The sequence below is a fragment of the Engraulis encrasicolus genome, chromosome 9 (genome assembly GCF_034702125.1).
Source record: "Engraulis encrasicolus isolate BLACKSEA-1 chromosome 9, IST_EnEncr_1.0, whole genome shotgun sequence".
Classification (NCBI taxonomy): Eukaryota; Metazoa; Chordata; class Actinopteri; order Clupeiformes; family Engraulidae; genus Engraulis; species Engraulis encrasicolus.
The window spans coordinates 8278368-8291336 of NC_085865.1; the positions used below are offsets into that span (position 1 = coordinate 8278368).

The 12969-nt window shown below is 41.4% G+C and overlaps 1 protein-coding gene across 2 annotated transcripts; it reads right to left on the reverse strand.

Moving 5' to 3' along the window:
* Positions 1-1190: 1190 nt before the first annotated feature.
* On the reverse strand, positions 1191-11176 carry LOC134454962 (cAMP-responsive element modulator-like). 2 transcript variants are annotated; one of them, XM_063206042.1, is made up of 7 exons: positions 11008-11176; positions 9899-9974; positions 7388-7461; positions 6759-6892; positions 6361-6543; positions 3175-3349; positions 1191-1381 (listed from the first exon to the last, which is right to left on the reverse strand). In XM_063206042.1, the coding sequence occupies exons 2-7, from the start codon at positions 9956-9958 to the stop codon at positions 1216-1218; spliced, it is 792 nt and encodes a 263-aa protein (XP_063062112.1). In that variant the 5' UTR covers positions 9959-9974; positions 11008-11176; the 3' UTR covers positions 1191-1215. The 2 variants fall into 2 exon arrangements, with proteins under 2 accessions (XP_063062112.1, XP_063062113.1); XM_063206043.1 differs by lacking the exon at positions 11008-11176 and adding an exon at positions 10742-10864.
* Positions 11177-12969: the final 1793 nt, after the last annotated feature.

Here is a 12969-nt window from a genome sequence, read left to right on the forward strand (position 1 = left end):
CGGATAAATCCTTTAACAGTCTAAAGCAGTTTAATTTTTGAGGTTTACTTTTGAGGAAAAATATGTCCATGTGAATCATCTGTCTATCATTTAATCTGACATCGTATAATGAGTGTCTTGAGAAATAAAATGGTCTGATTTTTCATATAGATGTGAATGCATAGATGTGAATGCAAATGCAAATCTAATGCCAAATTGCACGATATTGTGACAATGATATTAAGTATAAAAATGGTTATAGAAATAAATAACAGAACGAAAGACCAATTTTATAACAGAAGGGCTCTTCACACTCTTCCCTGGCAGTAAGACAGACAACCATCTGCTGTGAATGATGTACTGTTTGGGCTACCAACTGCGAATGAATGAATGAATGAATGGATATCTTAGAAAGAAATGTACAAGCACACACTGAAAAGCAAACCTAGAGTATTATAAGATTGGTGGTAGTTTTGTGAATCTAGTTTTCTTCTTGAAGGAATGTTTCAAAAATATAATTGGAATGATATGTAGTGGCCAAAACTGGTATTGCACTTTGAAATACTGTAAAGCAAGCGCCCTCCTCTACACACCTTCACACAACTGCAGCAAGAAAACATATTCCACATACAATTCTCTTTGATCCTAAGAGAATAAAGGGGGCAGAATTATGTTGTTAAAACAAACTGTTTATTGCAATTACTGGAAGTAATGTACAATGACTAAATGTGAATTGCTCTCTCTCTCTCTCTCTCTCTCTCTCACACACACACGCACGCGCACACACACACACACACACACACACACACACACACACACACACACACACACACACACACACACACACACACACACACACACACACACACACACAATAATTACATGGACAACGGTGACTTTTCATGTACATCCAAAAATAATGATAAATAGGAGCACAAACAAAAGAACATTTCAACTGAAAGACAAATGACAAAAAAACTGTGAATACATATACAAACAAATCACAGATATAGCGTTACACATTGAGCATATCATCATGCTTGCGCTCTCTGGAATTCTCTTGCTAAAGGTTGCCACACTGCAAAAAGCTATGAAGAAGTATTAAGTGTAGTATAGGGCAAAGTGAAAACCAGACATTAGAGAACACTGTTGGTGTGAAAGTGCATAAGGAGTGAAGAGAGAGTGCTAGTTTGTCTGGACTTGGTAGATGTCCTTCAGGTACTGCAGCTATTAGTCCTAGTTTGTCTGGACTTGGTAGATGTCCTTCAGGTACTGCAGCTCCTCCTGCAGCTTCTTGTTGTGCTGCTCCAGACTCTTGTTGTGTTGCTCCAGAGAGGTGACGCGCGTCTCCAGGCAACGCACGTACTCGCGCTTCCTCCGCCGGCACTCCTTGGCCGCCTCCCTGCGCACACACACCAAACCACACACCACAAGACCGACATCAGCGGTTGAGAAAACCCATGTCATGTTCCCACACCATGTCGTACATAAAATTCCACAACATTTCCATTGACATAAAACAGAATTTGCATGACCTCCCATAAAACTAAATGTCCAACATTATTGATAAGATTGTTAAGAGGGCACTTTTCGCACAACCCTCTTCTGCATTTACCAGGCATGTTTGCCAATGCCTGCAGAGATGTTTCTTGAAGTTTTCGCATTCTAGAATGTTGCGGGAAGTATTTCAGATGAAACAAAAACACTATAAACGCTGTTAACAAAATTCCATGATATTCCCTGATTGAACATGTAAAATGGTCAAGTTCCATGACTTTCCATGACTGGACACACCTCCATTGAATTTCCATAATATTCCGTGAATTCCATGACCAGTGGAAAGCCTGACAGTATATCCTTCATGCTCCGGTGTGTCACCATCCGGTGCAGCAGTGGGAAAGACTCACGTAAGGGAAGGGAACCGGAGCAACTCGACATGGATAGTCAAAACGCCATGTCGAGCTGCTTTATGAATACGCCATGGCGCTATGTTGAAACGAAACACTAGTCTTGCGCCTTAATAGATTAAAATTAAACATCCACGTCTTATGTCATTTTGAAACACGTCTTACCCCTTTATAAATAAAAAACAACCTCTTACTGCAGCTGGGGTCGCCAGCGACCCTATTCATTTGCTGAAAATGCTTACCGGTAACTACATCATAACAACATTACTATGACATTACAGAGAGCCATAGTGCTGCGCTAAGGGGTTAAACATGTCTGAGTTGCATTTCTCAAAGCCAAAGTTGCTTACTACATTAGCTGGTTTGCTTTTTCAATGCATTTTCCCATTGGCAATTACCGAAGTTGCTAACAGGCTAACGACTTCTCTTTTGAGAAATGCACCCCAGAGTTGCTCCTGTGATCCTCCTTCTAGACATCAGTGCTTAACAGATACAGCTGCATACACCTGGTAGACAACTCAACTCACTGATCCTAATGACCCCCACCTTTAAACCAAGGAGATCAGTGGCATCACTTGTGTTAAAGCGCACCCAGGCAGAGGGACTACACGGCAGTCAGACTACTATACTACTGTCACCATCACTTCCAGGTATAGCAGCAGACACTGCATTGGTTGTTCCGAAAGGGAAGTCTGTTGTGTAAGACTTCCTGTCCTTTCATTACCTTGTCCCCCAAAGGGAGTTCTGTCACAAATTGCGATGACACTGTCTGTCTGTCTGTTTGTCTGTCTGTGTCTTTTCTTTTTATGCTTGCTGTGTTTTGGGTCGCTTGCGGGTGGTGCGATCACACAACATCATGTGCACAAAGAATCATATAGGAGAGAAAGATACTTCAGGCTCGTTCTTTTCCGGTACCCATGTGATGTCGGGTGAACATCCCTTTAGGAGACCTTTGGTTAGGGGACCTTCGGAGTCTTGAGATTGAGAGTTCCCTTAGCGCTGTAGATGGCGGTAGCGATCTTCTTGTGCAAACACCACAAAAAGAGAAGAAGGAGGAGGGGACAACGCCCCCTTAGCAGACCGACTTTGGGCACACTCCTTTGCATTGGATGGGCAGAGTTTGGGATATCTTACTCTCCTATATGATTCTTTGATGTGCATATAGCATTGGCTACACTGGCTGTGGTGAGGTGTGCCACCACAGTGGCAATGTGCAAATACAGTGTGTGAACTATGTGTGTGTGTGTGTGTGTGTGTGTGTGTGTGTGTGTGTGTGTGTGTGTGTCACCTGTTCTTGAGCAGGCGTAGCTCCCTCTTGCGCGTAGCCTCTTCGGTGTGGTGCGGGTGTCCGTGTCCGTGCCCGTGTCCGTGCATGGGGCCGGGGGAGCCCCCCATCATCACTCCCTGGGGCAGACCAGGGGCTGGGGGGTGCATCTGGTACGCGCTCATGTCCCCTGTGGCGGCTGAGGTGGCCACACAGACAGACATGGGGAATGAGGTGTGCAGTGCACAGAACAAATGGGGGTGTCAATGTTTCAATAAACTCATATAGATCCAGATAGAGCTTTTATAACACTATGGAGAGTAAAATTACTCTAATAGGGGAAATAAAAAACACAAGTCAGTGTAAAATTTTGCAGGTGACCAGTGTAGTTTCAACTCTACAGCTCTTGATATTTACACAGGGTTCCCACACCTTTTTCATAAACAAATTCAAGCACTTTTCAAGCACCTTCAAGCACCAAAATTTCAGTTTTCCAGCACTTTTAATAGGTCACGGGAAGGGGGTGTGGGGAAAAAAAAGAAGAAAATTGTGTGTTTTTAAGATGCAATTTCCTGCATTCTAATCAATTTTAGGGTGTCGAATGGCAAATCCCATCTGACATCTCACTCCCTCAGATTTTTGATGTACCTGAACAATATACTTCTGTTATTTGGCTTACTGAGTTTGACTTGACACAAATTTCAAGCATTCTCAAGCACTTCACCAAAAATTCAAGCATTTTCACAACCTTGAAAACACTTAATTGAAATTCAAGCATTTTCAACGAATTCAAGCACCAGTGGGAACCCTGTTTACAAAATATCTAGTAAAAAAACTAACTCTGTCAATGCTACACTGAGCAAATAGTAAAATGAATGCTATTTTTGAGCGGAACCAGATGTATGAAAAAGAGTTCATTTCAACTCTTAAAGAGTTATATTAATAGTGGTATCTTTACTGTATGAGTGAAATTGAGATATGAAGATGCACGTTTTGCTAAATGCGAGACAGTGACTGAATACATCTACAACCTTGGGGGTGTAAGACAGATTGCCTTGTTCTTCCAAATACTGTTAAAAATTTAAAAAGCAATACAACTTCATTGAAGACAGTCTGATGTTTCCAATGGCAGAAATTGAAAAACGGAACAGAGCACAGCCTGGGTGTTACACAAAACCTCCTCAAACAAACATGAATGACACTAGACTGCAGCCACAGTAAAAAAAAAAAAAAAAAAAAACATCTTTTGTTGTCTACAGTGTCAATCTATTTGTGATTATCATTTAAGGATACATGGTGACAGGGATTGTGACAATAATAATAATGTTGTGTCAGAATTATCATCTTGTGTTCTGACTTGAAAGTGTTAGGCAGACGTTCTAATTTGTCAGGCAGTCACAACTAGATGTCAAGTTGCCCCAGAACGAAAAATAAATCTATATTTGGTTCTCATTTCCAGTTACTGTAAGCGCCTTAAAATGCTGTGCACCCTGGCACAAGTTGACCAACAACTGGAACAATCCTGTACACATTTTTGTAAGGGTTATACTGCAACCACTTCTAGAGAGTTACTTGTGCACAATCCCTGGTGCTGAACAAAAAGATTACGTAATTTAAAAAAAAAAGGTTCGCACACTCCTTTGGATTTTTTTCTTCTTTAAGTTATTTTTTCTTCTTTTTATTCATTCATTCAATGGTAATGACGTTTCGACCTCTCGGTCTTCCTCAGATTCCTCAGAGTCAAAACGTCATTGCCATTGAATGAATGAATAAAAAGAAGAAAAAATAACTTCATGAAAAAAATCCAAAGGAGTGTGTTATACTGCAACCACCCCATGGGCTTTTAGTCACTGGTGTATGGAGTGCAGCCCTTTGGTGTGAGCAGATGGGATCGTCAGTGATCCGACACCCAATTTGATAAGAACCTACATTGTAACAACATTGCTATGACATAACCTTTTTGAGTCTTAAATAATAGATGACTAGTTTATAATAGAGGCTCTGCTGAAAAGATTTCACAACCTTAGTACTTCACTACAACAATATTACAAAGGGCCGTTAGTACAGTAATACATTATGGCAGTCATGGGTAAACGGTTAGGGCAGGGGTCCCCAAACTAAGGCCCGGGGGCCGGATGCGGCCCACCATGTCCCTTTGACCGGCCCTCCACCTCTCTGAACCTCACCATTTGAACTGGCCCAAAGAAGCAATCCTCTCAGAAAAAAATTGCAATAATAAAATATATTTTTTAACCCCTTAAGACACGGCATTATAAATTAGCTGTCACCAGAATGGCAATGACCAAGTCGTAATGTATTACTAAAGGCCCTGTGCACTGTCATAGTAGTGTAGTACTACAGTAGTTAACTTTCAATGTCTATTACAGCGTGCCACAGGAGGTACGGCGTGCATTAAGGGGCTACACATTTTATTTTGTTTATCAACAGGCCTTCCTACAGTTTTTTCACAAATTTTCACTAACCTAGTGTGAATCACCAGAAGTTTGACAGCTTCTCATCTCACTGTAATATAAACAGGCCTACCATTTCTATTGTATCACTCATAAACTGCCAATAACCATATTTTTCTAACCTTTCCATGCTATTTTTACATGGTTATTAGAAGTTAAAAGGAATACCTGTGGTATTTCAAATTGAAAAAAAACATGAAGTACTCTTTTGCAAATCACATGTAAGGATTAACTATTTTGTGCTAGAAATTATGGTTATAACAGGCAGCAGCCTAGTATACAGCCCACATGATTGATCCCGGCCCCTGATCACAGTCAGGAACGATAATGTGGCCCCCAGAGAGAAAAGTTTGGGAACCCTTGGGTTAGGGCATCAGACTTGCAGCCCAAAGGTTGCCGGTTCAACTCCCGACCCGCTATGTTGGTGGGGGGGAGTAACTAACCAGTGCTTTCCCCCATCCTCCTCCATGACTGAGGAACCCTGAGCATGGTACCGTCCCGCCGCACTGCTCCCTTTCGGACGCCATTGGGGGCTGCCCCCTTCCACGGGTAAGGCATAAATGCAATTTCGTTGTGTGCAGTGTACTGTGGAGTGCTGTATCACAATGACAATGGGAGTTGGAGTTTCACAATTAGGCTTTTGTGCGTTTCGACTCGGTTATTGGGATTCTGGTTAACACCAAAACTGAAACACCGGTTCCCATGTCTTCAGAGTTTAAAGTTTCCAATGGTTGAATACCTTGTACTGTCATCTTGTTGGCGGGCATGTAGTAGTGCTGTCCGGCGTCTCCTGACTGTGTGGCGTAGGGGCCCATGGGTGGCCCCGGAGGAGGGCCCCCTGAGGGATGATGCATAGGCAGAGGCTGCAGCCCCTCTCCTGCTGCATTGGTCAGCTGAATGGCGCCGTTCTGGGTGAAAGCAACTACACGCACACACACACACACACACACACACACACACACACACACACACACACACACACACACACACACACACACACACACACACAGAAAAGCTGAATGTCGACATCATTTCCACAAAACAAGTGAGCTCAGTGGGCGCTAGGTAACGTGATTTTTCTCACTCACTAGGCAAACTTGGCAAATGCTGGGAATACAGCCTTTTCATTCCACTTACTGTATTGCCCAGTGGCAGTCTGAAAAATAGATGTGGGCATAGGAACTGGCGGTACATTGGGACTATCGTTGGCTTCTCCCTTGTCTTCAATTTTAGGCACCACGGGGGCATCTGATGGCATGTTGACCACTTTCCTAAAGGCGGATATGAAAGTCTAAATGAGTATAACAGTACTGTACATATGGTTGGGTCAGTGTGGTATGTTATGGAAATCGATCCAAATTTCCTGTATCGATTCGATTCCGATCCAGAAGGTCACAATCCAATTCGATTCACGATCCGATCCGATTCGTTTCGATATCGATCTTCTGTATTGCTGGGTTGTTCCTTCAACCCATTTATGCCTAGAATTCTAAGACCGGCTATAAAAACCTTAATATCTCAGCCTTTGATGCCCACAAAAACATGAAATACCATGGTAGCCTACGTGAATGTGGAAGAGTACAGGATGTGTTTGAGAAAATAGTGCCTATAATCATATGTAAAAGATCGATCCACGAAGTTGTGAATCGATATCACACTTTTCGAACATGAATCGATATTGGATCGCGATCCAATCTTTTGAACCCAGCCCTATATGGGATTGGCAGCTTAGTGGTCAAGTGAGTTTGTGATTGTCAATAATACACCTGTGGGCCCTCCGTGGGTACTCTCTTCTTTTGCCAGTCTCCTGGGCCTCCCTTCCTTGTTCAGAGTCCTCATGCTTCAACAAATACACACACACAAACATTTGTTGTTGTTATTCATCTACTCAACTCTGGCTATTGCCACTATGACCACCTGCAATTAGAGGTGCACCGTAAATTCGGAAACCGAAAATATTCGGCCAAAAATGCAAAAGACACTTTCTCGGTTTTCGTCCGAAAGCCAATTGAGTGGCCGAATAGAAAATGAATTGAAAAGTTCTACTCCAACATTTGAAGACATCAAATAAACATTTAACATTCTAAACATTTATTGGAAGCCATAGATTTGAGTAATATTTAAAAATATTGAAAAACCTAACTTTTGACAACTTTTAACTGAACTGTAATATTTGGTTTCGGTTTCGGTATTCGGCCAAGTGAGTAATTATCAGTGTTGGGAGGTAATGCATTACAAAAGTAATTAATTACTGTAATGCATTACTTTTTGCTGTAATGCAGTAATGTAAGGCATTACAGGGCAAAAATCTGTAATATTTACCTAGTTACAATGCAATATACCGTAAGTTACAAATGCATTACAATGACCTGGATTTTAGTGATATCCAGTGTAGTGGGTCAGAAAGAAGCTATTCCTGAGCCTGGTAGTTTTTAGTCTGCATGCTGCCAAAAACGTGTCCTAGGTTGGAGGTGAAAAAGTCATGACTCAGGAACTTGATTTACACTGTAATAAATTGCCAGATCCATATTTAGGCCTACAGTTCTTTTGGCAAAAGTAACTAAAGTAATGCAAAAGTAGTGTAATGCCTTACATTTTAAATATAGTAATATTGTAGTGTAAGGGATTATTTTGAAAAGACAGTAACATGTAATCAGTAATGCATTACAGCTTTTGAGTAACTTTCCCAACACTGGTAATTATTATTCGGTTTCGGCCACAAATTTTCATTTTGGTGCATCTCTAACTGCAATGGCAATAATAAAAACAGTCAACATGGGAAATGTCACCTCATTAGGTTGTTTCTATTGGGTAACTAACACGAAGGAAGAGGACTGATTTGACATTCTGACGTTTGAGAGTGTTGCTTTATTGCTGACTAGACTAAAAGGGAACCAAAAGGAAGAAAACTGCACGAGTAACAAGTCTGTATTATTTGAAGCTAAAAGTGTTATTAGAATCAAGTGTTTGTGTATATTTTTTATACACACATGAATCATTATCATTGAACACTTGCTGTCTTGACTGGGATCTTTACCTGAGATTTCTGTCCCTTAGAGCAGTGGTTCTTAACCTGGGGTTGCGCCAGAGATTTCAGGGGGTGCGCGGAATTTTGTTTGTGTCGAGGTTGTGACCAAAATTCTGTTAGCAAGCATTATGACTAGGCCAAATCAAAACCACATTAAAACATCTTTTGGTCCCCATGTAAAGGTATTGAGGTATTGATTAATGTCTCAAGCAAGAGCCACTGTAATGAATCACTTAAATCATTTTTTAGCGTATATGCGTGTATAAGTTTGGGTTGGGGGTGCGTGGCTTGTCTTGGGCACAGGTAAGGGAGTGCGTTAAAAATAAAGGTTAAGAACCACTGCCTTAGAGGACAGGCTGACAGTGCCCTTAAAACAATATTTCCCTTGCATAAATATTGATGAATTTTAAATTGGAGATGTACAGGATCCAAGATCCGGTTCTGGATCCGGCAGAATAGGGTTTTTCAGACTATCCGGATGCGGTGCATGCAGTGGACACGGTATCCGGCAGTTACCTAAAAATTAGGATCTGGGGCATCTATACTTTTTAGGTAGCCTAGGCTTTTCAGTCAGTCTTTCACAACCCCAATCGCTGCATGGAGTGAAAGCCCTTTGGAAGCGGCCGTTGAAGGCAGTGTAGCAGTAAGCCAATGAGTTTTAAAATAGTTTGCGCCAACTTAATAAAAAGAGCCCACGTGTGCGAATTGGCTATGTGTTTCAACCCTTTCGTAGGATCCGGTATCCGGTTCTGGATCCGGCAGGATCTTAAGCAGTGGATCCGGTATCCGGCAGGATCCTAAAAATCAGGATCCGGTGCATCTCTATTTGAAATGCGGTTGTGTAATTTTTCGTAGTTTATTGCAAGAATGTATGCTGCCTATTCACAAATGTATTTTTTTCATGAATATTTATTACAACCATCAATAATGTCATAATTAGTTATGGCTCCCTCTGAAATGTTAACTTTGTTTTGCAAATTAATAGGTGGATCTTCTCCCTGTACTTGTTTATCTGACATTTTGAAAAACCAGTCATGGAAAGGAAGGAACCATACATTTTTGGTTGCAATAATAATAGGGTACTCTGGAAATCAGAGCAGACCAATATCAATGAAAAGGATCAATTTCATGAATGGGCAGTATATGTTTTGGAAATAAACTGCTAGAATTACACACTAGACATTATGTCCTCATGGCAAGTAGTGCCGGTCAAACGACTTCCATGAATGCTTGGTTGCACTACACCTACCTCATAATACACAGATGACCCCTTCGGACCACCGTGTTTCTTTCGAGAAGTCTCTTCCATGGCAGTCTTCTACATGCTAAAATGTAATCATGTATGTTAACGGCTGTTTCTGTCTTTCATTCACATGGGACGAGTGTTACAATGTTACAATGTTTGATAGAAATGTTGCAGACATTAAGGGACGATTTGGTTGGTTCTTCAGAGTCAGACAAACAATGAAAGTTGTTCTCTAGTTGTGTAGGGACTAGGGACACAGATATTTCTACGAGCCACGAAAATACACATAATTCAGGTAAAAGGTATCTACTGTATATAGATCTGTAAAACGTGCACTTCTTCAAGGCTAAACCATCATTTTACTAGGTGATGGTAAAAACAGTATAGCTAGTTATGGCTGCGTGTGTTTGAGTGTAGATTGTCCGTTTTTTTTAACGAAATGCATGAATAAAATACATAAAAACTATGAGAGTTATTATGCGAGTTATTTCACTTAAATTACACATGTTTGTTCCAGGGCTCAAATGCAAAATCTGGCAACTGTGATTGTCCTGCATGACAACATGGATAGCCACCAACGACGCTGCCAATAACCATCTTAAGTTTTGTTTTACTCACCAAATTGTCCATACATAAGCAAGTACGTCTGCTATGCGTAGTCACATTTATCCGGTGTAAAAATGCTAAAATAATAATAATTAAAACCCAATATGGGGGAATTTTGCTAGCCTACCGTTAGCCGTGCTAACCTAGCACCGATCATAGAGATTTAATAGGCCTATAAACTATAACGAATCATTATTAATAGTTTAGTAATCCATGTACATTGTTGTTACTTGCCTGTACCTTTAGTGTTTCAAATAGTTTGAGTTATTCTACACATCTAGGAAAACAACATAACTTTTGTTGGTGACATTACGTCAACCCAAAAAGGAATGTCAAATCCGTTGCTAATCGTCATCACTGATCCAGTTGCGTTCTTACTGACGTCCTCTTGAATATTTCTGTGGAGTCGGTTTTCCTCCAAGGAACGACGATGTCATAATTAGCTCCAGTAGGCAACAGAAAAAAAGTTTCAAGGCAATGAAAAGTATGTCAGGTTTGCTACTCACCAAATAGGGTGAAATGGTAATGAAGTTGGTGGCTGTATTTCTTTACAGAAACAACCAGAACGTTTGCCAGTAATTTCAAAATATTACAAGAATGCGCGTGGGAAAAGGCAATTCTTTCTTCTGATAACTAGGCATCAGCAACCGCTTTGGAACCATTGTCCATGAAACATTCTGTCTCTAAACCTGCAATCTCTATGCGCTTGAAACATGTATCGATTCATTTGCCAATAAAGTTGCCTAGTATTATGTTGCGCATCAGTCTTATGCACGTTACTGTTATAGGCCTACTGACCTAGTGCTCTACCTAGAACTACACACACACGTTCAAAACCCAGGTGAGGTCTGTCACCACCATCACCGTGCTGGACAGTGGACACCCAACCTCTTTGCCGCCCTCTGGCGGTTATAAGGCAAATGGTGGCCCTCTGAAGAGGGTTGAGGAAGTCCTCATGTTGTCTCACTCTTTCTATTAGGCCTACTGTTCTCTCTCTCTCTCTCTCTCTGAACAGATGATTTCACAAATTATTGAAATTAACTGATCCATATGGTTGGCGTGGTAGGCCTAGTCAGAAAATTGCCTGCATTAATAATGTCAATTTTTCTATTTAGGCTCCAGTGCAGATGTGGACAAACTCAGGCCCGGCCGGCGCCACATTTGGCCCACTTGTCGAGCCTTCACAAGAAAGACAGCTTTTCAATTAAAAAAAAATTCATACCGTCGCATAGCATTCTTAACATGGCTACCTAAAACAGGGATCTTCAGAGTTAAGATTAACCGAGAGGTCAAGTCAAGTGTAGCCTACTTTATTGTCAAAAATCTATGTAACAGGGTTAGCACACAAGTTTGAAATTGCGTTTGACCAGTCTCCAATGTGCAGTTAAACTATAAAACACATTCACAAAAATTACCTACACCCACACCCACACCCACCGTGCAGTAAAAACATAAATTAATTTAGGCTACATACTTTCTCTGACACATTCACACATAACACAAACATAACACACGTGCAATAGAAAAACTAACATAATGATACAACAATAAATAGCACACACACACACACACACATACACACACTGCAATAATAAGACACACATTACTAATGGACAATAGACACACACACACACACACACACACACACGCACTCTCTCTTTCTCTCTCTCTCTCTCTCTCTCTCTCTCTCTCTCTCTCTCTCTCTCTCTCTCTCTCTCTCTCTCTCTCTCTCTCTCTCTCTCTCTCTCACACACACACACACAGCACACACACACACACACCCACACACACACACACACACACACACACACACACACACACACACACACACACACACACACACACACACACACACACAGAGTAATCAATGGTTGTAGGTTGTGTGTAGTAGCCTATATAGTAGATATGGTGAGAAGGGTAACGTGCAAAGGTATGGTGAAAAAAAATATTCATGTAATGCTCTTCAGTATCTTGAAATGTTCATATAGTTTTCATCAGTGTGTTGAGGAGTCTGACCAGATAGAGTAGAGAGAGAGAGGTTCCATTGGCCCATTGTTTCCTGGTTCTATTATTGCAAGGGGGGGGGATCCCCCTTTAGGCAGACCTAGGTAGACCTAAGGACTGTTCTATTCATTGTAGGAGTATTACGACACGCCCTTTTATGCAGACCGGAACCTGGTCATGTTAGGTGCCCATAGCAACCTATTACATTGGCATATCTCTATATCCTTAAAGAATCTCTGGTGTGACAGAGTCTGCTTGTGCGGCACCGCATGCTGCGTTACCCTGATTGTAAGGCAGGGCTTGACACTGGCACCTGCGAACCGGCCAAATGCTGGTGAAACTTGGCTGTGGCTAGTAATACTTTCAGTGTCACTAGCCAATTTGGCAGTTCATTGTTTGGTATGACATACGCATCATAGTAGCCTATATTCTGTTGTTTTCCCCTTGTGCATCAATTGTTTGCA